This window comes from Myotis lucifugus, unplaced genomic scaffold, assembly GCF_000147115.1.
Source record: "Myotis lucifugus unplaced genomic scaffold, Myoluc2.0 scaffold_63, whole genome shotgun sequence".
In the NCBI taxonomy this organism is placed as follows: Eukaryota; Metazoa; Chordata; class Mammalia; order Chiroptera; family Vespertilionidae; genus Myotis; species Myotis lucifugus.
In genome coordinates, this window is record NW_005871111.1 from 3,657,652 (window position 1) to 3,684,365 (window position 26,714).

A 26,714-nucleotide genomic window follows, 5' to 3' on the forward strand; every position below is an offset into this window, starting at 1 on the left:
CTGTCCCCAAGCCGACCTCTGACCATCTCTCTCCTCAACGAAACTCCTTCAATGTCCCATACGACACACCCAAAGTAAAATTCATGCAATCGGGGCTTCTTACAATCTGACCACAGACATCTCTCCAAACTTATCACCCGTCATTCCTCACCATACTCTAGGCCAACGAAACCGCTCACTGCTTCCCGTAGACAACTGAAGTGACACCTTCCCCCTGGACTTCGAGCAGCTCCTCCCAGCTACAAGGTATGTCTACACCTCTGAACACAGGCATATTCCAATTTCTAAATCACTGGGTCTGGGTCAGTGGCCCTTTACTGTTATTTTTACTACTTTATCCCTTTGGAGTCAAGAGTCTCCACTCTTTCCACAAGTGAACAAGAGCGGTTGAAGCCTCGCCTGTTTCGCAATCTAGCTGGGGAACCCAGGTGAGAGTCTTAAGCTGCTGCGCCTGTTACCTGGCCAGTAACGTGTACAGTGAGGGTAATGGCACTCCTCCCTAACTGCAGGGCTCTTGCACCGACAGTATGAAATATTCTTCATGGAATCCTTATTTTGTTATTTTAGCCCAATTCTCCTACCATATCTCAAAGGGAAGGCAAGGCCTGTCTGTTTTCTTGTGAGCCCCCAACTTTTATCTAGACCAGGCGTGGGCAAACTTTTTGACTCGAGGGCCACAATGGGTTCTTAAACTGGACCGGAGGGCCGGAACAAAAGCATGGATGGAGTGTTTGTGTGAACTAATATAAATTCAAAGTAAACATCATTACATAAAAGGGTACGGTCTTTTTTTTTTTTTTTAGTTTTATTCATTTCAAACGGGCCGGATCCGGCCTGCGGGCCGTAGTTTGCCCACGGCTGATCTAGACAATGCCTGATACACAGAAGGAACTCAACAAATATCTGTATTAATTTTGCTGACTAACAGGCACTTGAAATCTCAGATAAATAATACTATAATGATCTACTGACATGTATTGTGTGCCTGGCACTATATGTGCATTATGTAGTCTTCACAGAAATCCTACAAAGTGGGTCTCATGTATCCCCATTGTACAGATGCTGAAACTGAGGCCCAGGTAAGTTAAGTTACAGTTGCAAGGTCACAAGAAATGGACCCATCTCTTTCCACAATATGAGACATCCTGGTAACTCCTAAGACAGCCATGAGCATCCCAGGAGCCTTCACTCAGCTCACACCCTGGAAAACAAAAGCTCACCTCAATCAGTGTCTTATCTTTCAGGGGGATCTCGCCATTATAGCAGATTTCCCAGAGTGTGGTTCCAAAGCTCCATTTGTCAGCGGCCACGCTCAGGTTCTTGGAATCTTCTACACACTCGGGAGCAATCCATGGGATTCGTTCTATGCATTCTGCAGAAAGACAGCAGACATTCACAGATCAGTCTCTGCAATCACCTGGGGAGCAAATCACCATCGTTGCAGCAAACACTGTGAGCTCATAGAGAAACTATTTCAAGTAGTGCTTTCCAAATGAATCCAGGCCCCTCATCCTTGACATTGTGGATGCATCAGGCTGAGTCAGGGCCAGCAGACGTGTCTGTTTATCAGACTCACCAGGAGAGGGTGTGCAGCCCTGTCTTCTGAAGCTCTGGCCTCAGAAACAGCACAGCACCCAGGGTGGAGGCCAACACCCTGAGGAGGGAGAACAGGGGGGCCATGTGGACAGAGGCTCCAGAAAGAGAAGACAGGGAGAAGAGGCCAACTTACACAGAGCAGGCACGGGCGAATCTCAACTCCTCTGAACCATCACCCAGCAATGTTATATTTGTTTATTGTGGGTTTCTTTCGTTTGGAAAACAAGGGAAGAGAAGACTGAGGTAAAGAAGTCACCCTTCTCTCATACCAGGGACCTCTCAGCCCCTGTTCTGGCTTCTAAGGCCAGTGATCTGATCAGAACCTCTGCCATGTCCCTGGACATGCCCCTCAACCAGCACAGTGGTCTCACGGCACAGCCTCCGGCTCCTGAGGCAGGAGGGCGGTTCCTGAGCTGGTCAGGCCCACTCACCCTTTTCTTCTCCACCTTCTCACGTCCTTCTGACACAGGCCCGTGTGGCTGTGCTCTCGGGTCACACATCTGCCATCACCTTGCTGCAGGCCCACCTCACTGACCCGTCATCCCCCCATCTCCCTGCCATCATCCGTACTCCCTGGAACGCTCACAGCATTTAACTGGCCTCTCTCAGCTCCTCTACTTGTTCTAGAGTCATCTGTGTCCATGCCTCAGACCCTTGCTCAGGACAGGCCCAAGTAGCTGGCCAGCTGGATGATGGCCAGATGACAAGCACGTACTGCGGGGTGCCTCCCCTTCCCCTTCGATGGAGCAAAACTTTAAGTGCCGGGCACTGTGCTCAGTGCTGGAGACCATTGGCCATCACGAGCCAGCGGCACGCCCCGGGGCACGCTGGTCTCCCACGCTGGCTTCAGTGTCTCAGCTTCCAGGTCTCTTTCCTTTGGGGCCCACACGCATGATAACCTCATTCAAAGAGAAAATGCAATCGTTCAGGTGCCTCCCAAACTGCTAACTACTACAGTGGATTTCAAAAGAAACAAGGAGGACCCAGGAGGCCCAACTCCTAACACCTCTCTGACCACTTCCAGACCAGTGGCCTCCCCTTGTGCTAACCCGACACCGTGGACACAGCTCCTTAACTTCAAGGACCAGAAGTACCTCGATGACTTGTCTGTATCTCCTACTATAGTCAGCTCCTTAAAGGAGTCAGGGACCAACCCTGCTCACACTCCATACCTCCCCCCAACCCCCAGGGCAGAGTAGGAGCACCAGACACCCACGGGCTGAAGTGTTCTTTCTAAAAGGAGACAGAACCCCAACCCCAGCCCCCTCTGCCTCGGGGTAGGTGTGGGAGAGGGGAAGGGCGAGGCCTGGGGAGGAGGAGACACACCTTGCCTGGACAGCACAGTGATGGGGATGCCAGGGTCACTGAGCTTGATGAACGGGCCACACTCGCTGTCGATGCCTTCACGGGCCAGGAGGAGGTTTTTAGTGCACACGTTTCCGTGGACCAGGTCTTTATCCTCCTGCAGAGCAGAAAGGGTGAGCTCAACAAGGCTGCCCCTGGCTGCCTGTCTTCGGTCCTTCCCACACTCCCTCCATTTCTAACCCTGGCCCCTTGGGTCAACCCCTCCATAGTCCCCAGCTACAGCCAGACCGGGGCAGCCCAGGTCTCCCATCCAACATGTGACCCGAGCACATTACAGAATGGGCCTCATCAGTGAAACAGGGATAACAGTAGAACATGCCTCATAGGGCTTTTGTGAGAAATAAATGAATTAGAACGTGTAAAACATGTGAACAGCGGAACCACGGTAAGCACTCACTAAATGTGAGCTGCTACTGATACTGGTAGTTTCATTCATTCAACAGGTATTGCACTATTTCTCCTCCTACCATACACTGCAATGCAGAAGTCAGTCCTCTGACATGACAGATGTTCCCTAATCAAGATTCATACGTTTGGAGCACATAGAGCAACCCAATATGAACATGTTCACGAAGCAGCAGGCATGCCTGTGTTTAACCGCAGAGTCTGGGCACCCCAGCCTGCTTGGCTATCCCTGGCTAGCACCTCCTTCCTACCAGCGCATTCCTACCTACTAGGGCATTCTGGTTCCTGGCAGACCTCCACCAACATCAGATCAGAAGATACTTACCAAGTAACTCAGGGCACTGGCCAGCTGTTTAGCAACTTTGAATTTCCACGGAGTGGTGAGGACGTCGCTTTTCCGGTGCATGAAGAGATCCAGAGGCCCGCCCTCCACAAACTCTTCCACCATGATATCTACAAGCACAGAACGAGCCCCATCTGGAACCTTCTGTCTGTCTGGGACAGTACTTTCCCTCATTCCCCTGTGAGAGCTTGAGTGGCTGGTGCTCGGCCTGGGAGGATGCCAACACCCTCGGGAGGGGCAAACAGAGTGATTCAGAGCCGGTTCAAGCCCTGGGTTCAAGCCCGGCCTAGAGCTCCTTCTGCATCGACTCACAGGGGAACAACTCCACTTATCTACCCAACCTTCCAGGGCCCAGAGTTGGCAAGAAGAGAACATTCAAGAAATGAGTGAAAAACAAATGGGATTTAGTTTCAGGGTCACTATTAACCTAAACACGTGACCTGCTCAGTACCTCAAATCCCTCGATTGCAAAACGAAAGGCAAGAAGCGAGGACAACAAGAAGAGGGTATCAGCTCCCCCACCCCCAGGTGTCTTCACAGCACCCATGCCCCCCCAGCCAGGGCCATCTGCCTTTCCCAAAGAGAATACACTTACTCTCCACGTCTCGGACACAGACACCGTAGAGGTACACGATGTGTTTGTGGGAGACCTGTCTCATCATGCTGGCTGCCTCGAAGAAGGCCTGTGGGAGAAGGAAGGTCAAGGGTAAGCCACCCTGGTCTGACCCGACCCCATACGGGCTGTGCTGAGAGAAAAAGCCAATGGATCCCAGAAAGCTCAGGACTCATCCCCCAGGTCCTGAAGACTGCTCCCGGCCTCGACTTCCCAGGGGCAGTGCCAGGCCTTCCCCTTGACCTCAGTCTGGCTGGGGGGTGGTATTTATTTAGAAAAACCTAATAAGATATGGAGCCAGGCTGGTGAGATAGGCTAGCTATTAATTTCCCCATTGCATACTCACGCCTACCACTTTCACTCCCTTTAAACGCTGGGAAATGACAATGTGCAGCACTGTATTAGAATAAAAGAAGGGACACTAGGGCGCAAACAGGCTCCATCTCTCTAACAGCCCGTGGGACCCGGGGTACGTTTCCGCTCCCCTGGGCTTTCCTTTTCCAGACTGTGGAGTGACAGTCTGACGACACGAGGGACTCTGAGACCATTCAGCTGGAGTCCTGGGGCCACAGGAACCTCCAGGTAGGAAATGGGAGGAGAGGGGAGGGATAGGTTGGCGGGAATTGCTACTCAATCTACTTCATCTCCAATCCTCCCTCCCTTATCTAAGATTATAAGTGAAAAAAGGGATTACATAAAAGACATGTTTGAAAACCATAAATAAGGCCAAAATAAGGGCAAAGGTTCTTCCCAGCTGACTGTGCTCCACAGGTTCCAGAAACGGGAGGTGGGTTAGGAGGACACTTGCCAGAGAAATGTCCCTGTGGCTGGGGTCCAAGACTTTGAGGATCACTTTTATTTTCTTCTCTTCAGAAGTTCCTTCGTCATCCTTGTAATCCATCAGGGTCCCAGAGTAGATGTGTGTCCGCGTGCCTCTCCCAAGGTGCTCTCCCTGGAGGAGGAAGCAAGAGGTTGGGTAACTGCTGGAGTCTGGGACTGAGGCCTTAATGGGAACACACACCAGAAAGGGGTGGGGCACAGGCAAAAGCGCCCCAATGGCTCACAGCCTCTCCAGTACCTTGTCCCGGTCAGGCCTCCAGCGGAAACAAAAAGCTACTTGCCAAACAGTGTGGCACTTCCTGGGCCCCAGGAGACAGCCCTCCTATTCCCAAACACTCCCTTCCTTCCTGCTACTTCTAGGAACAGCCTGTGGCCAAAACATAACCCTGACTGACTACCACAACACTTCCAGCAGTGCTGCAACAGCCCGACATCAGCTCCACCCTGGGCCTCCAGAGCAGATGGAGAGAGGACCCCTTTGGGGACTCCGCTCACAGGCTGAGTCACACACACAGGGGCTTCTTAGTCCTGGCTCTACTGCTCGCTGGCCATTTAATTTGGGGACCTTCCCTTACCATGCTCAATGTCTGCCCACTCTGTAACCAGGGGTAATAATGGGACCTGCCTCAGAGTCAGATGCACAAATAGATACAAAGGCTCCTGGTACAGATGCTGGCACAGGATGGGTACAAGCCAATCTGTTGGGCTGGTGTATTCTGTTTGATTGCCCCAACCAGGCACTCACTGTTTCTCACACATGAACTGTTCATCCTCTATCCATATATCCAGTGCATGTGTCGATGCTTTAGAATTAGTGATGCAATTCACACACGCATTTGCCCTAGCAATCCCACAGGGAAGGTGATGTGGACAGAGGCACAGGCTGGAGGGCAGGCCCTCAATTTCCTCACGGGTGAGAATGGATGATCCCACCCAAGGAATGGCCTGAGGACTAAAGGAGACCATCTGCACAAAGTCCTTAGCACACAATGGTCTGTGTCTAAGGACCCTCCCAGTTTAAGCTTGAATAATCCTGATCTAAACATTCTTAATATTTGGAATCAGCACGTGACTCATAAATCATAGGCATGGTCGAGTCATTGATATTAACCCCACAAAACCTGTAAACTGGAGTTCTATTATTTTGGGACCCTCTATAAATGCAGAAATGGATGGTAGCTGCCTTGTGCGCTAATTCCCGTTCCCCACAGGAATGTACACCATCGTTAATCGGGTATATTAATTTGCACAAACACCACCACTTGTCATCTGTCACTGCAGATGGTGATACATCTGCCCCGTTTCCCGGATCCTGGCAAGGGCCTGCGAGTACTAATTAGAGCTGCACCTGTCATGAAGCAATTCATCAAGGTTATGGGAAGTGTGTTCCCAGAACATCCCGGAAAAGCCATATGCTTTCAGAATAATTACTCTTCCCCAGAAAGGTTACTGATTCCAGTGGCCAAATCATGGCACCACACTGTCAGGATCCCACAGCAGCCCTCAGAGGCCCTGCGTGTCCATGTCAGCCTCCTCCATGCTGATCCCTCTGCTTCTACTGGCACTTGCTCTTCACCCTCTGGGGCTCTGCTCTGATGCCACGTCCCCAGAAAGCCATCTTTGTCCTCCCCAAGTTAGGTGGGATGATGAGAGCCCCACATCCTGCTGTCCATCCTGCTATACTTAGGATTTGTCTCTTGATAACACAAATATCTACTTAAGGTAGACAAGGTCTGCCTCCTCCCCCAACTGTGAGCCTGCCGAGGGTGGCGAGTGCACCTGGTACATGGCAGTGCTCCATCCTGCTGGCTGAATGAATGCTCGAGGCCTGAGGATGGCGGTGATCCAGCAGCTCCAGAGAAAGGAAAGAAGGCAGGCCCCGAGTACACATCACATTCTAGAGCAACGGTTCTCAACCTGTGTGTCGTGACCCCTTTGGAAGTCCAACGACCCTTTCACAGGGGTCGCCTAAGACCATCGGAAAACACATATATAATTACATATTGTTTTTGTGATTAATCACTATGCTTTAATTATGTTCAGTTTGTAACAATGAAAATACATCCTGCATATCAGATATTTACATGACGATTCATAACAGTAGCAAAATTACAGTTATGAAGTAGCAACGAAAATAATTTTATGGTTGGGGGTCACCACAACATGAAGAACTGTATTAAAGGGTCGCGGCATTAGGAAGGTTGAGAACCACTGTTCTAGACAGAAAGGAGGCTGGGGCACTGCTGTCCTGGTGATTTTAACCTCTAGAAAAGGAACAAGGAGACTCCTTTCCAAGTTAAAGCAGTTGAACCAGCAGCCTCCCTGCCGTCCTGCCGGCCTTGCTGATGCTCCCCAGACGCGTGTTCTCCGTGAAGGAAGGGGATCAGTGGGGCTGAGTGGGGTTGTCCAGGAACCTTATGCCCCAGGACATGCTATGGCAGAACTTCTGAGATTTAGTGTGGACTTTTCTGATGATGCTTCCAGAAGGAGCAAAGCTGAGGGAACACAGACACAGTGAGGCAATAGGAGATGCAAAACTGAGGCCTGAAGGAGAACTGTCTGGAGAAACAGATCCCAGAGCGGTGTCCAGCCTTGGCGGGCCCTTAGCCCAGGCTGCAGCCTTAGGCAGGCTGTTCCCTCATAGCTGCCCTGAGCCTTGGCTAGAAGTGTGAGGCCCAGGTTGTCCCACTCTCTGTTCCACACCCCTCTCACACAGAGCCACACAGCAGGGGAGGCTAAGGAGACAGCACCCAGCAGCCTTGCAGAGAAGGAATCTGCAAAGGGCCATTTGTCACCTGGGAGAGGCTGCGGCACTATGGAGGAGTTGGAGAGCGCATGATGGGCTCACTGCCTTTAAGGAGGCTGGTGGAGGTGGCGGGCATGGGGTTGGTTTGCTAAGTTAATTCCCGAAATTGCTGGATAGGGCTTTGAGGAAGTGGAAGCCTACAGACACAGCTGCCTCACTCCATTACTGTAAGTTATTTTCTGAAGGCCAGTCCTTATTGTTCTCTGTCCCCTCTGGTGGTGTCGGAGCTGTGTCTAGAGCAGTGGTTCTCAACCTTCCTAATGCCGCAACCCTTTAATACAGTTCCTCATGTTGTGGTGAGCCCCAACCATAAAATTATTTTCGTTGCTACTTCATAACTGTAATTTTGCTACTGTTATGAATCGTAATGTAAATATCTGATATGCAAGATGTATTTTCATTGTTACAAATTGAACATAATTAGAGCATAGTGATTAATCACAAAAACAATATGTAATTATATACGTGTTTTCCGATGGTCTTAGGCGACCCCTGTGAAAGGGTCGTTCAACCCCCAAAGGGGTCGCGACCCACAGGTTGAGAGCCGCTGCTCTAGGATGTGCCTAAACCCCAATACCACTCCCTCCCCAAGTCCCCTGGCTGCTCTGCTGGAGGGAGGCGGGACCAAAGTGGGACTCAGGGGCAGCAGCAGTGACTCACTTGCATGATGTCTTTCTTGAGGATCCGATCGAAACTCAGCTGACTCATGGGGTAGACTGGCTGCCACTCCTGGGCTTTCTTCGTAGCCACCAGCAGATTGGAGATTTCTGTGGAAGAGAGAGAAGAAGTCTGAGTCAAGTAACAAAGGCCCGAGATTCCCATCAGCTAGTGTCAGCCGAGCCAGGGGGCTTGCCGAACACATACTTTGCATTTGTTGGTTCAGTCATGCAACAAATATTTATTAAGTACTTCATTCCTGCCCTCCAGGAGCTCACAGGCGCATCACAGAGCCAAACCCAATCAAATACTTAACCAACCAAAAGGAAGCTACAACTTGTGCAACTGCTCGGAGGACAGGCCAGAGTGCTGTGGGCTGACACAGCAGGACCTGTCCCAGGAGGAGGTCAGAAGTTCCCCCAGCATCTCCTGCTCTACCTCCACAGTCCGGCACAGAGTAGGCACTCCGCAAGTATTTGTTAAATATGTGAATGATAATCGGTGTGCGCTGAAGCATGTGAGCTGAGGGAGGAGCAGCAGTGTGGTGGGCCTAAGGAGGGAGGGGGGAGGCAGGAAGGTAAAAACACCGGTTTCGTGCAGAACAGGACAGGTGACCCAGGCAGAAGGTTGTGCCTGGGCTCCTCCGGACTCCCACACTGCCTGACACCAGGTGGCACTTACTAAGTACCTACTGACTGTGCAGATTATGAACAGATTATCCCCCAAATCCCAGATTAAAACAGCAAACTAAACACATTATCAATTCGGCCAGGCCAGGGTCAGCACAGGTGACTAACTGGGAATGTATTATCTGCGAAGTCACCGTCCCACCACAGAGCCATGGGAAGCTACCGGTAAGCCCTAGACCTGGGATTCACCCTGAAATTGCGGATGGCTCCAGGCTCTCACCTTCTTCCGACAGCACCCTGGCCCTAGTGGGGTGTACAAATCCGAGTGCCAGAAACTGGGTTCAGATACAGGTCCCCCTGTTATCATTCTGAGTCTACTCTCCTCCATTCTGTTATTCTGTTCCATGCTGGTACCTGGTTAAATCTGATTCAAACAGGCAACTCAGGATGCCATGACGGAGAAGACATCTGGGAAGGGCCACCTGAATGGCGCCCCAGGGAAGGGTGGGGGCAGCGCTGTCAGGGAAATTAGAGGAGGACGGGAACGGGCCATTTGGGGCTGATGACTTGTAGAGCTGCTTCGGGGAACATGGCACTCGGGTCAGCCTGTGAGCAGGGAAAGCCATTTAACCTCCATGCAGCTCTGTTCTCATTAGAAAACAGAAAGCTGTGCCCCTGCTGAGAGGAGGGAGACACTGCACATGCAGGGCTTACTTCAGTGCCTGATGGGGAGGGAATGCTCCATCACTGGTAGCCAATGTGAATGAGCAGTTTTACATGTTAGCCACATCGTCCGTCCTGGTGGCACCAGGGGGTCATCGAGCCTTGGCACCAGGAGTCCTCAGTGTCAGAGCTGAAGGGTGCAGAAATCAACACCACGCTGGACTCCACAGATGAGGGCGAGGATCAGTGGTGCTGGACAACACACAGGCCACTCTGAGTGGCTGCCTGCTTTTAATTTATTCCACAGGGAGTTTCTCCATTGTGTTTTCAAGTGAGAAACCCAAATGGGGGTCTGGCCATCAGAGCCTTGTGGTTAGAAGGGCAGAGACACTGAGGTACTCAAAATGACATTCTCTTTAATGTTCATGATTTCACCACTTCTCTAATTTGTAGGGGGCAGAGGAAGACAGAGGGCCCTGAGGGCTTGCATGAGGAAGCCTCACACACAGGGCTTACTCTTACTCTCCCCAACTCTAGTCCCTCCCTCCCCTCCCCCCAGTCAGAGAATTGTCCCTTGCCCCAGAGTCTTGGGCTGATGGCTGTACCTTTGCAAAGACAGTGCAACAAGGGGAAAAATCACTGAAGTTGGAGTTAGAAGTTGGACTCCAAACCCCCACTCTTCCTCTACCTAAGTGATCTTGGACAAGTATGATCAGGATAACAACATATTCTGAGTTGTTCTGAAAATTAAATGACTTAAAACATGAAAGACCTTCAAACACTGCCTGGCAAACTGCAAGCATTGCTCACATGATGGAAGCTGTAACCATCATCACTGCTACTATTGTTGTAAGTATTACTGATACTACTAGCTATGTGGCCTTCAGCAAGTCACTGAACATCTCTGAGCCTCAATTTCCTCATCTTTATAAAAGCTACAAAGAACTATGATGTAGATGGAAGAAATGCAAATATGCATTTATACTGCTTGGGACTAGTAAGTACCCACCAATATGGTAGCTACTGCTGTAATTATCGCTTTTTTAAAAAAAGGTTTTTATTTAGAGAGGGGAAGAAAGAGGAGGGGAGAGATAGAAACATCGATCTATCAATCAGCTGCCTCCTGCACGCCCCCGGACCGGGAATCAAACCGGTGACCTCTTGGTGCATTGGTCAATGCTCGATCACTGAGCCACACCGGCTGGGCTGTAATGATCACCTGACAGGCGTTAGTGAATGACGATCCTATGCTGGGTGCTGAGCTTCCCAGGAGTCACAGAGTGGTCAGTGAGACCCAGATCCTGGCTTACGAGTTCACACCAAGTGGGACAGACTGACACTAAACATATTCAACGCAGTGTTCCTGGAGCCTCAACAGAAAGCCAGGACACACGGGTTCTGTTCCATTCCTGTGCTTCTCCCTCCACAGCTGCTGCTCCCATGTCTGGGCTAGTAGGGGTGGAGTCTACAGCAGAGACTTCCCCAGCTGGTGCCTGCAAAGAGCCATGTCCCAGCCTCCCCCCTGCCACCACCTGTCTCTTCCTGGGGCTGCTCTTCTCCATGTCCTCAACCTCACCCAGAGACCACTAACTCCTGGGAAATAAAAACTGCTTCTAATATCTGGAAGGAGAGATTATGTGAGTAAAGAGGGTGGTTGGGCTTTAAGGTTTTAACTCCCTCTGAGGTCTCACGGCCAAGTGGCAGGTGAGTTTTTACCTTTGCTTTGAGCACAAAAACAAAGGCTCCATTATTCTGTGAGGCTGGCAGGAAACCCTGTCTGATCAATCAGAAAACAAGTCCTTCCTCTTCCACCAAATTCAGTGACAGTCCCTTGCTGGGAAACCAAGAAGTGATTCACACCAAGAACCCAGGCCCGCCGTCCTGGTCGCTTCGCTGCCCTTCCTTACAAGAACAGGGGATGTCTCAGGCAGACACCTCCAAGCACCTCGATCACTCTTACTGTGGCCTCAGAAACAACTGCGCTCCCCTTTCTTTGAGGTATGTCCCCTATGAAGGGAAAGATCTGACACATGGTGGGGGAACAACAACAACAACAACAAAACAATAGTCAAGGGATCTGGCATCCAGGTGGACCAGCCATTCAAACCCCTCCTTGACCTTGACTTTCAACACTTCTCCAAGTCTGTTTCTTCAGACATACAATGGGGCACTTGATGTGGGACCCCTAAGTGTCCGTCCAGTTCTCACATTAGAAAAGGCACCTGCAGTGAATCGTGACAGGTTCCCAGAGCCTAAAAAAGAGCAGCCAAGTTCCTCACCCCTCCTGTCCCTCTTACTCCTTGATCTTCCCATGGCTCCCACTCCCTATAGGATAAAGTCCCAGCTCCTTGTGTGGCACTCGAGGCCAACCACAATCCTAAGTGTCTCCCTCCCGTCTCCCTTCCCTTCTTCTAACTCCACCAAGCGCAGTGGCCTCCAGCTCCCCTCCGCAGCCGGCTTTGCCTGCCGCTCTGCCCTGCACATGCTCTGCTGGAAAGGCCCTTCCCCAACTGGCAAGCTCCTGCTCGTCGGCCAAGATGCGGCTCAAGATCCACTTCCTCTGTGCAGCCTTCCATTTCCTGTGACTCAAGGGCTTTGACCATCACTTCTTTATAAGCCCAGGGACTGATACATGTGTGTGTTAATTAAAACACATGCTCTATCCTGCAGTGGCCTCATTTCCCTGCAACATATTCTGTATTAGACAGGAAACCCTTGGAGAGGAGGGACCAGGTGTGAGACATTTCTGAGTCTTTGCATCTAACAATTCTTGGCCCACAGAAGATGTGTTGAGATCATTTCTAAGATAAACCACTGACAAGGGCATCTCAAGACATTTTATCTTAATGAAGAAAGAAGTTTCTGCTTGTGAATCCTGAGGCCTCTTTCTGCAGCTTGGGGATGTGGAGAAAAGTGTGTGTGTTTTCTATAGAAAATGCTCCACTTGAGGAACGGGATTTGAGTTGGGGACAGACATGTAAGCAAATGCAAAGGAAAACACTTAGGAACTGTGGGGAGGGGCCCTCTTCAAAGAGCAGCCTTCTGGTGGGTCTGGGTCTGGGAGCGTCAGTGAAGGGCAGGGCAGGGGCTCGGGGACCGACCTCGGGGCTTGGGCTGGCAGCAGCGCTTCAACACGAAGCTGATGTTGTCCGTGCGCAGGATCTGCTTCTTGAGGTGGCTCATGAGCTCCCCCAGGCTGGGGAAGCCGCGGTCCGAGCCGTGCAGACTGTAGCGACCCTTCTGCACCTCGATCTGAAAGTTCTTGAACTGTTTCTGGCCACCCAGCACCTGCCATTCAGGAAAATGAGCAGAAACAATGTTTTAAGAGTTGGGCATATGTACCATGGGGAAGGAAGGAGGAAGCTGGTGAAGGGTGTACAGGAGCTCAGTGTTACCTCTGTCACACTTCTGTATCTCAAATTATTTAAAATTAAAGTTTATTATAAACAAGGAAGCAAAACAATACATGTGTAAGTGATAAAAGGGGGTCGAGGAGAAGGCACTGATAGGGGAGCTGACACTCGGGGGGGCAGTGTAACAGCAGCGATCCTGCGACAGCGGCCCTGGCCCTTCTTCCGCACCTGCAGGATGACATGCATGGGAACGCCAACCTCTTGAACTTTCAGAACGGCTGCTACGATTATATGACGTGGCGCATATAGAAAATTTAGTAAGCACTTCATGAAGGTTAACCAATATTATTATGCATGAGATAGTAACTGCTATATCAAATTTATCCAGGAACTCCCTCAAACTGAGGCCTTCCAGGCTACATGTCTATCTGAGGAGAACCACCCTGGGAGGAGGCAGTCAGCTGTCTGGTCCAGTTTCAGGGTTCCACGTGTCACGGAGGAAGTAGAAGCACAAGTCTTCCTTCAGGGGCATTTTTGGTTCAAAGGAAACTATTTCAGTGGTTAAGAATGAAAGGCAGAACATTCTACTTATGCTGTGAATTAGGACAAAATACTTAAAATCCCGGTGCCTCAGCCTCTATGATGGGATTACCACCACCCCCCTCACAGGGCTAGGTGTAGGTGAGGCTTACACGAGAACGCCTGGGTAAGGTGCTCAGCAGTGTCCAGTGAGCTAAAACAAACAGTACTCATATCTGCGATCCCTGTTTCCCCGAAGTAAGGTGGCATGATGTGTGCCATGTCACTGAATCACTGACATTCTTGGTACAGGTTGATGCTACTTAGAAGGAGGTTGTGCTGTCTCATGCACCCAGCCAGGTTAAAATATTAAACTTCCTCCAAAGACTAATGACTACAGAAGACAGGCCTCCTGCCAAGACAACAAGCCGGACAAGTTCTCAGCCACTGTGCCTAACTCAGCGTGAGGCCTTGCTGAACAGAAACTCCCCCGGCAGGCAGTGGCCCCCAGAGGCAAGGCCAGGACACCTGGCAGCACTGGGTACCTGCTGCCAGTTCCTCCTCCCACGCCCGCGTCCAGTCCCCAGGGTCCTCGGTACTTTTCCTCTCTGTGTCTGAGGTTTTCAATATGCTGACGTGCTGATTCCATCTCACAGGCCCCACCCCAGTTCTCCTAGTTCATATTAAACCCAATCAACACTGGTGTATTTACTTGGACTAATTCTGTAAAATGCATTGTCTTTTAAAACAATTAAACGAATAACAAAGACATCTGTGGTCTAGTGGGATCAAGTCAACAATTCTGCGTTTTCAAGTCAACAAATCTCCACTTGTCAAAACATGGGCTAGGAGCCTGTCTGTTCAAATGTCTGCAGCTACCATCTGCAGGAATGGTGTCAGGCCAAGCACCCAGGTGCCCTTCTTGGCACTGACTGTACCAGTGAATGCCACAAACGCACACAGCTCTGGGCCTGTGCTGACCTGGGCACTGAGTATAAAATAAACCACTCAAAGTAATTACATTAAACTTGGCGAGTGTTGGTGTGAACTGGTTTTCTGGTCATGTTCCACTTTCCAGAGCCACAGTGGGCCCTGCCGTGGGTCCCTTGAGGGAAGAGAGAAGAGGGAAGGTCATGGGGCCTGGCTGCTGGGGAGCAGTCTCCTTTTGGAGAACTGCCAGGGGTTTTCTCAGAGACTCAAACTCTCCTACCCCCACCACCACCCCCAAGAGCAGTCCTCTCCGCAGCAGCTCCCGGACCAGGTTGTGTCCCCTGTGGCCATAAGGCTTGACCCAAGCCAGTGTCTCGACTGACCTCAGGCTTTTCAAAGCAGGTGACGGTCATGAGGATGTTGTCAAAGTCCGTGCAGCTCCACCGCAGCACATACATGCCCTCCTCGCTTCCTTCTTGCCGCAGTTTATTGATGGCATACTCTGTGCTGGAGGGGGGAGACAAAGGGAGAAAGAGCTCACCGAACAGGAGCACTCTGAACCCTTCCCTGCGCTGCCTCAAGTCTTACAGCTTCATCACGTTACCTGTCCTCAAGTCCACTCAGGTTGACAGGTGAGTCAAGCAGAGAGGCTGAGGAGCCCTGACACAGATCATCTGAGTCTCCAAGGTCCAGCGAGGACTCGGCATGCTGCCCAAGGCCCTGAGCCTGTTCTTCCCCATTGCCCCTTACATGCTGTCTCCAGCGTTAGCCTGAAGAGCACCCCAAGCTGGTGATGGGAGCTGCCCCTGATGCAGTGGTAGAGGGTCCCTCCCCACCGTCCCCAGGCGGCACACTAGAATAGGAGCTCAGGAAGGCGCAATTTCAGGGTTATTCTGTTCATTGCTGTACCCCAATGACTAAAGCACCCCTGGGCTCATAGTAGATGCTCAATAAATGAGTGAATAATTGAATAAAGAAATCAGTGAAGATTAGAAAAATGTTAGGGGGAACATGACTGTCTTGAACTCCTTTGTATTCCCAGGAAGATCAGCCCCAGCACTCAGAGGGCAGTGAATAATTGCTAAATAAATACATATATGAGGTTATTATACCTAGTACATGGTACTTGCTAAGTACTGATAAAAGAGGGCTGATAGGGTCAGCACGTGTCAGAAAGGCAGAGACCAACTGCTCCCTGGTCTGTGACACCTTCACACCCGATCCCTCACATGAGAGGCCCTCTCTCCTCTTTAAGACCTGGCAAACCATTGTTAATTCTTCAGATTTTAATCTGATTGGAATGCTGCCTACTCTGAGAAGGCCTTTTAGGCAATGAGTTTCAGGTCCCCTTCCCCCCAGGATATCTAACATTCATTCAGTCAATAAGCACTTACTAAAGGCCCACGATGTGCCAGGCCCTGCTATGGGGACTGAGAAAAAGCAATGAGCAGAGTAGACAGTGCCCTGCCTTTGTGGAGCTCATATTCGGAATGGCGAAGTGGGCGACAGGAAATGAACGGACACGGAAATAAACATGGTATGTTAAGAGGAAATGCCTCTGAAGAAAAATAAAGCAGAGTGAAGGAGACAGGAAGTGCGGGGTGCAGAGGGGGAAGAGGGATTGTTATCTCATAGAACAGGGAAGAGTGATCAGGAAGATTCCACCGATAAGCTGTACTTGAGGAACACCTGAAGGAAATGGTGCGATATAGGTTCTGGAGGAAGGGCATTCCAGGCCAAGGGAAAAGCAAGTGCCAGGGCCCTGAGTCTAACTGGTTGGGATATTTGAAGGACGTGCTTCACTATAATGCTCAGCCCCTTGCAATCCATTGTCTGTCTATTTCCCTGTGAGCCTCTCCAGGCCAGGGTTCACCCACTAACAAACTACCTGTCCACAGGTAACTAGGACAGGGAAGAAGGTGGGAACCATGTCACACGGAAGGCAGCTAAAGAGATACTTCCCCAAATATATCTATCTGGAAAGAGAGACTGAGAAGAAACACAGCAGCTGATTTCCTCTGCCTGAAGGGCAGTCATGTGTGAGAGGAAGTAAACTGAATCCCTGTTGCTTCCAATGGCAGAACTCCAATGAGCAGGCAGAAGTTAGTGACAGAGGCAAATTCAATTCCAGACCAGAAAGGTATGCGTGTCTGTATTTGTTAGAGCTGGAATCTACTGACTGCCTGTGTAGTACTAAGTGCCCCATCACAGAGCTATCTGGACACAGGCTACTAGTTCTGAGATGCAGGAGGTACAGGAGTCCAGCAAGGCCCCTCCCAGCTCCTGATGTTGAGACCTGTTCCTACTTTCTTAAATGATCCACACTGTTTGGCACTGCAAGGGATTAGGAAGTGTAGACTTCTTGGTCAGCTGGGAAGAAGTGAGGGGTTAAACTACGAGGAGACCCCAATGAGGGATAGAGGTGAGGAGCTGCTGCAAGGACCAAGATGAGAGAGGACAGGAAGGCCTGACCAATGGACCATAGAGATGGACAAGGAGCACCAGGTCAGCACTAAACAATATGCTCAACTGGCCCCAACCTAAGCATCTGATGACACCTGTGTCTGAGGAGGCCACACTCCCCATCACTAAAACGTGGGTTCTTTTCACACCAGAGGCAACTGTAAAGGTGAGAAAACCAACCAGATTGGGCCGTGACAGCCATTCTGTATGTTGTGGACTATCAATGGAGGAGCCACATCGGTGCAGAGGTAATGATGGGCGTCTGCTGTGAGCCGAAAGTAGCCATCTACCAGGGACACAAAAGACAAGGCCTCCTCGTGGGAAGAGAGCTTCAGTTCCTGTAGAGAGAGAGAAGAAATGCCCATGTTATATCATCTGCCTACCATCTTAAGCAGCTAACTCTATAGGGAGGTACACAGAGAGAATATATTTAAAACATAATGGAGAATGCATGACCCCAGGTGGCACACTAGAATAGGACATTTATATAGGATTTTGACCATTTGCCACTTTCTCAGCTATTATCTAAAAACTATTAGATGAAGTCCAGTGTGTGTGTGTGAGGAAGGGAGGGAGGGAAGCTGTGGAAGGCAGACCTGTGAAGAAGCTGCCGCCTGGTTACAGGTGGAAAGCAAGCCAGAATCAAGGTGGCAGAGGCATAAGAATGGAGACGGGAGAGCACAGTGCGTGTAAGTGCTCGTCTTGGCACTAAGCAATGACTGACTCAGTAGGCATTACACCTGTTTTACAGAAAAGGAAGAGCATAGATGGTTGACCTCATGCCAGATCACTTTCCACAGAACTGAAAAAAGGAGAGGCTGGTGACAGAGAAAAACAGACCAGTGAAGGGGAAGGTGGTGGATAAAAGCAACAAAACAGGATGGAGGGAAGGGGTCCTAGTCACAGTGAGCTGTAATGCCAGGGAAGGGTGCTCTGGGTTGTGAGCCAGGGAGACCAAGAGAATGCAGGGCCACCATAGGGATGGCAATTCAGGAAGGAGACTGTGCTAAATGTGCTTCCTTTCAGGTGTAACCTGGCATCCACCTGCAGATCCCCAAAGAGCAAATTCAGGATGGTCTGGTTTGGGTAACCTTTCATCCAGTCATATGAGAGAGACCACGGAAGCACTTACATTCCCTAAGAGGGGAAGTCTGAATGGAAATGGGAGACGTCTAGGATATGCAGAGAGAAGAGACGAATCAAGATATGACTTTATAACATGCTAGCATCATGCTTTTCTGAAAGAACAGCTTGGAAACCCCTTGGCTGTGAAGGGACGGAGGAGTGAAATAAAGAGGAGAAAGCACTGCACAGTGTTCCCTGCAGGTTTTGGAGCAAGCTCATCTGGATTCAAATCGCAGTATTTCCACTTGCTATTATGTCTAAGCACATGCAATCATTTTTATAGGTCAAAGACTGTCAAATATTGGCAATTTCAAATGGTTTAGTCTAGTCGCTGTGTGACCATGGTAAGCTACTTAACCTTTTTGTGCCTCAGTTTTCTCCTCTGAAAAATGGGGATAATAATATACCCACCTTATAGGGTCAATATGAAAATTGAAAGAGTTGACATTTGTAAAGTGTTTAGAATAGGAGGTGTCTGGCATGTAGTAAGAGCTAGTGTTTGTACAAGAAAATAAAGTAATGGGAAGATCAAGTATTTATTTCTTCTGCAATTCCTCCTGCTCCCTACCCAGCACTAGCGTGGCCCAGTCTCCGGCCCAGGTGGTCAGAGTGAGCTCTAACTTAAATGACAGGTGTACCACTGGGTGCCAGGCTTGGCTGTCAGCCAGGACAGGATAGGGCAGGCTCACGAAAACTGTACCAGCTGGCTGCTGCTCCTCTGCCATGCTTCGGCAGGGTCTGGCCGCACTGAAGAGCCAGACTACCGATGTGCCAACCTCCCCCCTCCTCACAGTAGTCTCTGGGCAAGAGAATGCCTTGGAAACCAAGCAGCCCAGGCGGAGCTGCCACTCTCTCACCCTGTGTCCTGCACACATTTCCACACCTCTCCACAAGTGTCAGACTCCCACTGGAGATGGAGCCAAAATTCCTGCATCTAAGGTTCTTGTGAGGACTACACAAGACAATGGAGACACAGCATACAACACAGACTAATAGCTATAATGTGCTGGATAAATAACACTTATTTTTATTTTCTCCGTGCGTTTTCCATCTGCCCACTAACATCTATCTGGACACTTCTACTGTACTTCATTTTTTACTATGGCTTCCTGATGAAATTAATGTTTATTGTTTTAAAAAGGGTGGGAATAAGAAAATTAAAGTCACTCAGAATCCCACTATAAATAATCAGTGTTAATATTTGATTATTTTTCTAAGATCACGTATACGTATATACATACTTTTTCAACGTTTTTTGAAAAAAACTGGTACCATTCTATTGATTGCTTTATATTCTGCTCTTTTCCATTTAGAAAGTTATTTTTCCAAAGTATTAAAAAATCCAGCAATTTATATAATATCCTACTACTTAGGTGAATTATGATTTATTTTCTCATTCTTTTATGATTATATATTTAGATTATTTTCAGTATTTTGTTGCTGCAAATGCTCTTGGGATAAACATTCTCACTCACAGATCAATGCCTGCATCTCACTGTTTCTGCAGACAGATCCCTAGGCACCTGAATAAAGGGGCATATAAATATTTTCTTTTTTTGGTTAATCCTCCCCTGAGGATATTTTTTCCACTGATTTTTAGAACAAGTGGAAGGGAGGGAGGATGGGAGGAAAGAGAGGGAGAGGGAGGCAGGGGGAAGAGAGAGAGAGAGATATCCAAATGAGAGACACAATGATTGGCTGCCTCCCACACACACCATGACCAGAGCCGGGGATCAAACCTGCCACCCAGATACATGCCCTTGATCAGGAATCAAACCCACGTCCCTTCGGTATGTGGGCTAAAGCTCTAACCATTGAGCTCACCAGCCAGAGCATAAATATTTTCAAGAGTTTCAATACATGTAGCCAACTGCTTTCCAAAAGGTGTATCAAAAAGACAAGTTACACCCCTGGCTGGGTGGCTCAGTCAGTTGGAAAGTCATCCCACACACCAAAACGTTTTGGGTTAGATTCCTGGTCAAGGTATATACCTAGGTTGAGGGTTCTATCCCTGGTCATGGATCATATGGGAGGCAACTGATAGATGTTTTTCTCTCACATCGATGTTTCTTTTTCTCGCAAAAAAAAAAAAAATCAATAAAAATATATCCTCAGGTGAGGATTAAAATAAATAAAAATAAAGTTGCTCTACATGTAAAAGGGTGACCATCTGTCCTAAACCATCTCGCCAGATTCTTTCCCAGCACTGAGTATTTGCCAAATTTTAGGCAAAACATGGTATTTCTCTGGTGTTGACTACCTTCATTTGTGAGCGCACCCTGCCTCCCCAGCATGTTCTCTCCACGTTGTCAGCGGTGACATCCCTGACACAAACATGTATATTTTGGTAGGGTTCCCACTTCCCCTGCCAAACTGGCCTGACTGTCTAGAGCATGTCCTCAAGTGATACCAGGAGAGAGGAAGTGAGACTGAGCACCGCTTCCTCTGTCCGACAGTCACTTGGGTGTGCCTGCCACTATGATGAGGATGGCCATGGAGACCACAGCCACCAGCCCGACATCTGCTCAAGTGCAAAGTGGGGCTTCCCACCAGCCCTCTAACTCTGCAGAGGCCGAGCAGGAGCCCTGGGGTGAGGGTGGGAGAAGCCCTGACTTTCACACATCTTTCTCTTCTAATCCACTAATTTTGTAAAATAAATACTGCTGCTGAAATATTTTTGAGAGGGAAGTGAATGCTGAAACAGATATGCATTTACAAGACCAAACAAAGGCACTGGAATGTACAGGTGTAACAACTGACATTATATCAGTGTCAGCATTAGGGACTTTTTGGATTAAATAAGACAGTCATCAGGTTTTCCCTTTGGGACAAGAACTCTGAAAAGAGTGTGCTGCATAACTGTCCTCAACAAAGCCGCCCTCTCGCCACCAGACCCAGACTGAATAGCTTCACGTGCAAACTTACCATCTTTTTGTTGTCCTGCTTGTTAATGCTGACCACAGACTCCTTTATTACAATGTGAGTGATTTCAGGGAAGTACGAAAAATTGTTCCACTCTTCTCGGATTTTGTTTTTCTCCTCGTCCTTCTTGTGTTTATTTTCCAGTTTTTTCCGTTTCAATTTATTTTTTTCCTTTTCAACAGGAACCACCTGACAGTGTGCATAAAAGTGACAGAGTTGAGTGGGCTTTCTCATTTTCTATTGGAAGAAGGTCACTGATTCTGGGAAACCAGTGCAGAGCCTACGTCCAGGGAGAAGAAGCCAGCATGCCAGGATTTCAGAGGAATTGGGAGAGGGCATCGTGGGCTTAAGATCGCAGTTTTGGGTCCTACCAGGGAATATTGGACTTTTACATCTAGAGGAGACCTTAATGAGCACAATGACTTAACTCCTTACATAATCTATGATGTACAAGTAAACTCAGAAAGGCAAATAACTGCGCACTAGACACACATCTACAATCAGGTCCCCTTAGTCCTGCAATCGTATGTTCAACAAATGCAGAGAACATGCTTTTTCCAACTATGGACAGAACATGCGTGTTCTCGCTCTCAAATCTATCACTGTCTCAGCTTTACAATATTCAAGTGAAAATTTTCAAAAGAAGGTATAAATGTCTGAATAATCTAGGGGGTAATACACGTCTGCACAAATTTAAATATTTTGTGCAGCATGAGTCTTGAAGGCTAGAGATCTGGGTTAAGACCCTGCCTTTGCCAGTTACTTCACTAGTTAGTTCATCTCTTTGTGCCTCCATTTCCCTAACCATAAAGCAGAGATCTTACATCTTCACAAGGTTCTTTGAGAATTAGGTAAGTTCCTGTTAACACAGTACCTACTACACAGAAAGCACTTAGTGTTAGGATTGTTAATTAAGCAAGACAATAAAACTAGAGAAAATAAATCCCACCTTTAATATTATTTATAATAATGATGGTAGCAACTATAATAATTAACTGAGCATTTATTATATGCCAGGCTCTGTGCTAAATGACATTTAGTTCTCACAACAACCCTACCAGGTACATATACTTGAATGGTAAGCATGTAGCTAATATAGGTGAAGTAACCCTTGGCCATGTAACTACAAATAAAGCTAGGATTTGAACCAGTTCCATTTAGGTTTAAAACCTGTGCATTGAAACCACTCTGATCTATTGCCTCATTTAACAAATACTTCAGAAAGAAGCTTCAAATTGAAAAATCAATTATCCTATTTCATGGAGTCAGGGGCCCAAGTTCAATTTTTAGCATAATCACTTATTAGTTATGACCTTGGACAAGTTTCTTAACTTCTCTGTGTCTCTGTGTGTTCATCTATAAAACAGAGATAATGGCAGTATTCCCTTCCAAGGTTTTTGTTTTTATAAGGAATAAATGAGTTAATACATGTAAAATGCCTTGAAAAGTACTCTTGGTACATGGTAAAGACCCAGGAAATATCTGCTGTTATTATAATACTACATATTATACGTTATTATATTTCTCTATTTCCCTATAATAGCCAATAAATGTTTATTTAGACTTACTGCTACATGGATGCAATAAAAGATGAATGATAGCCCTGGCCGGTGTGACTCAGTTGGCTGGGCATCTGGACTTAAGAGGTCGCCAGTTTGATTCCTGGTCAGATCACAGGCCAGGGTTGTGGCTCCATACCCGGTAAGGGCCGTGCAGAAGGCAGCCAATCGATATATCACTCTTACATCAATGTTTCTCATTCTCTCCCCCTTTCCTCTCTCTTTAAAAATCAATTAAAAATTCTTAAAAAGAAAAAAAAAAAGGACGAATGACATGGGTCTCCTGCCTAAACAAACTCAGCTGACAGGGGTGATGGGCATGCAAACAGGTAACTCCAATGGGATTTACATCTGGATGCTCTGTTTGGTCAGCCACCTATCACCACTTACATTTGGTTTCTGCCTCCATTGGATTCCAAGATTTCCAGTCACCATCACTTCATAGTAGAGAACATTTCCACTGTCATTCGGATTAAGCCAATTCATCTCATTTTCCGATGAAATCAGTAACATGGAAGTCTCAAATATTTCAGCACCGTAATGTTTTGTCAAAGTTTCCAAGGTCGCCAGGTATTTCACCTTCAGGTCATGCGTGGACACGCTGCTGTCACAAATGGTCTTGTTGTTAAATTCCTTTAGGAAATCCTTGAAGACATTATTTATCCGCATCCTGGTAAGAAGGTTCCTCTGTCTGATGGACTTATTCAATGTTTCTGGAATATATCGCTTGTAGCTAAAAGAAAGTAGAAAAATCATCTTTTTTTTTCGCAAAGAGGTTAGCAGAGAATAGTTTACAAACAAACCTAAGTCTATAAATCTTCCTTCCACGTGTTGTCAGATGAGAAAGAAGGATCTACTCCCAGATCATTAGATGGAGTGAGCACCGAGGAGGGTAGTCATTAGGAGGTAGACAGGTCAATAGGGACTGAGAGAGAATAGAAAAGTACATATTCCACAGATTTTATTGCGACGGGAATTCCTGTGAGTACCATCAAATTGACTTAGCTATGCTCTTGCTTGCTAGTGCCATTGTCCTGTGCATACTGGTACTCACATAAACATACTAAGATACAGCATTGGTTTGAAAGTGGTCTGAAAGGTGTCAAGAGTGATAATTGGTGCTTTCTATGTTTTACTTGCATGTCTGTCTTATAATTTTCCTATGAAGACCACATACTGTTTTTTATTAGAAATGAAAAAATATATATATACTAGTATCCCAGTGCATGGATTCATGCACATTAAAAGGCAATTAATTAGAAGAAAAAAATTTTTTAAATACATATTTCTTTATTGATTTCAGAGAGGAAGGGAGAGGGAGAGAGAGAGAGAAACACCAATGATGAGAGAGAATCATTGATTGGCTGCCTCCTGCACGCCCCCCTACTGGGGATTGAGCCTGCAACCCAGGCATGTGCCCCTGGCTGAAATCGAACCTGGGACCCTTCAGTCCGCAGGCCAATGCTCTATCCACTAAGCCAAACAAGCCAGGGCTAGAAGAAATATTTTAATATCGCTATTCACATCTTGCTAATGAAAAGAAAATAGGATTCTTTCGAGTCTCCTATCTACCTACTCCAGGACTTCTGCGAGGATCAAATGAGATGAGACACAGGAAAATGCTTCACAAACATTTGGTTAAAGTGTAAAATGTCTGCACCTGGCTATCAAGCAAGTCGGGTCCCTGGGCCAGTGGTCGGCAAACTGCGGCTCGCGAGTCACATGCGGCTCGCGAGTCACATGTGGCTCTTTGGCCCCTTGAGTGTGGCTCTTCCACAAAACACCACGTGCAGGTGTGCATGTACAGTGCGACTGAATCTTTGTGGCCCATGCACAGAAGTCGGTATTTTGTGGAAGAGCCACACTCAAGGGGCCAAAGAGCCGCATGTGGCTCGCGAGCCACAGTTTGCCGACCACTGCCCTGGGCTGAAGAAACTCCAAGGAGGCTAGTCACTAGGGAGAGCAAGCCTGGCGTTGCTACATGACATCATTACCCGGCACCCACAGCCACTATTGCTGGGCTGGGCTGTGGGTTGCATTTTGCATGATGGGGTCTTGGCAGTGTTGGCTGTGATTTGGCGGGGTGTAGCTCCGGGGTGGTGGCAGGGCCTGGTCCCACTTGGGGGAAGCCGAGTGTTGGTTTGTCAGTGCCAGGTCCACGGTGCCATTTATTTTTAAACAGCCAGTGCGGGTCATGGCAGCTCCTGCATTGAGCATCTGCCCCATGGTGGTCAGTGTGAGTCATAGCTACTGGTCTGACGGACAGACACTTAGCCTTTTACATATACAGATAAGCTAATTAAATACAAAAGTGTATGCCATGTGAAAATGTCCCCACAAGTAAGCTGAAAGATTATCATTCAGCAGGGGATCAAGGAGAAAGAATCTATGACTAACAGAATCTCAAACTGCTAGACCAGGAGCCAGCTTTATAGAGAGTAAGAATACCCATGAAAGAAAGAACAAGTCCACTGGGGGCCAAGCAGGTGGGAAGCCTGGTGTGCCTGTCACTCTGGGCCTGAGGCAGTACCTGGCACAGGGTAACCCCTGCTGTGTGAATGGCTTCAAAATAGTGGAAATTGTGCAGCTGGGAGTTTATCCCCAACAAATACCATAACTTTTTAAGGGTAATGTAATGGAGGGGAAGATTAAAGGAGAGTTGCCAGCCTCTTGAAAAAATAAAGAGGAGGTGCCCAGAGCAAAATCCACAGAAAAAAATAGTAGAAACAGAGCATGTATCTCATCAGTGCCTGTATTACTGAGGAGCAGTCGTGATCTGCTCCAGACTCCATCAAGGACAGAGGAGATACAAAGAATGCAAAAAATAACCTTTTGAGGAAATGCATGCCACCTATCACAAACAGTGCAGCTACATATCATTTCCTATTCAAAATGAGACTGTACTCACTTATGACATCACAATAGCTCATTGGAAAAAAGATTATATTTCATAGATGTGTGGAAATTAAAATTACACAGACTGAATATTACTTCACAAAGACTTGATCGCAACTGACATACAATTTCCTTAAAATACAGCTGACCATCCTTCATATCAGAATAAACAGCTCTCTAGTGAACTCTAGTTCAGGTTAGGGATGGTAGTGGCTACCTGTAGAGCTATATTGAGAAGGATTTTAAGATGGGTCCAGCACAAAAGGAGAAAGTGCAATGATAGATGGCAATGCCCACCATGGGCAGAGAGGGAAGGGGAGGGTATGTGGGCCACTAATTTGATTGGCATTCTTGGCCCAGGACATTCACCCTCGTACACATTTCTGAGGTCATCAGCCAACATTTAAAATCAGGACACAATCATAATTGTGCTACCTTTTATAGATATTCTAAAAACATTTGTACTCTACGGATCAGCCAGAAGTTGGCAGAGGTTAAACTGAGATGCTCGAGAACATATAAAAATAACACCATCCCCACAATCCATTCTTTGCCAGGAGAAAGATTACCTGATGTCCTTGGGGAGTTCTGGCAACTGCATCTTCTTGATCATGGCGTAGTGTGAGATGGCCAGTACGGCCATGCCCAGGCACTCGTTCTCAATGTCGTGCCCATCCTGCTCAGTCTTGGGGTCTCGGATGGGAGCCAGGCATTTGACCAAATCATACTGTCCCTTTGGAGCAGAGGTGAGAAGAAATGAACCACACTTAAGTTTCAAGCATAAATCCATGCTTCTAATCTTGAGAGGAAGGTTCTCCACACAGGGAAGTGCTACCCAGAGAAGCAGCACAGCAATGAAACTAATAAGTCCGATAGTTTGCAACACACAACAATTGCTAGCTAGGACTCGGAGAAAAGGGAACCCTCGTGCACTGTTGGTGGGAACGCAGACTGAGGCAACCATTGTGGAAAACAGTATGGCGTTTTCTCAAAAAATTAAAAATAGAACTGCTGTTTGACCCAGCGAACCC

The 26,714-nt window shown here is 48.0% G+C and overlaps 1 protein-coding gene across 5 annotated transcripts in view; it reads right to left on the reverse strand.

Annotated features, from left to right (window-relative positions):
- The window catches only part of JAK1 (Janus kinase 1), a 123,675-nt gene that overhangs the window by 10,283 nt on the left and 86,678 nt on the right, over nucleotides 1-26,714 (reverse strand). For 4 of the 5 annotated variants that reach the window (XR_002829538.1, XM_006089779.3, XM_014456744.2 and 1 more), the window contains 12 exons: nucleotides 26,253-26,416; nucleotides 23,179-23,521; nucleotides 21,233-21,418; nucleotides 17,363-17,520; nucleotides 15,103-15,226; nucleotides 13,019-13,205; nucleotides 8,629-8,735; nucleotides 5,131-5,274; nucleotides 4,305-4,392; nucleotides 3,692-3,819; nucleotides 2,923-3,058; nucleotides 1,221-1,372 (listed from right to left, as the gene is read on the reverse strand). Coding sequence is in view for 4 of the 5 variants with exons in the window: in XM_006089779.3 (XP_006089841.1) it covers nucleotides 1,221-1,372; nucleotides 2,923-3,058; nucleotides 3,692-3,819; nucleotides 4,305-4,392; nucleotides 5,131-5,274; nucleotides 8,629-8,735; nucleotides 13,019-13,205; nucleotides 15,103-15,226; nucleotides 17,363-17,520; nucleotides 21,233-21,418; nucleotides 23,179-23,521; nucleotides 26,253-26,416 (1,917 nt within the window). In the remaining variant the exon portion in view is untranslated. The remainder of the gene's footprint in view (nucleotides 1-1,220; nucleotides 1,373-2,922; nucleotides 3,059-3,691; nucleotides 3,820-4,304; nucleotides 4,393-5,130; nucleotides 5,275-8,628; nucleotides 8,736-13,018; nucleotides 13,206-15,102; nucleotides 15,227-17,362; nucleotides 17,521-21,232; nucleotides 21,419-23,178; nucleotides 23,522-26,252; nucleotides 26,417-26,714) is intronic. The other variant, XM_023754674.1, reaches the window with a different exon arrangement.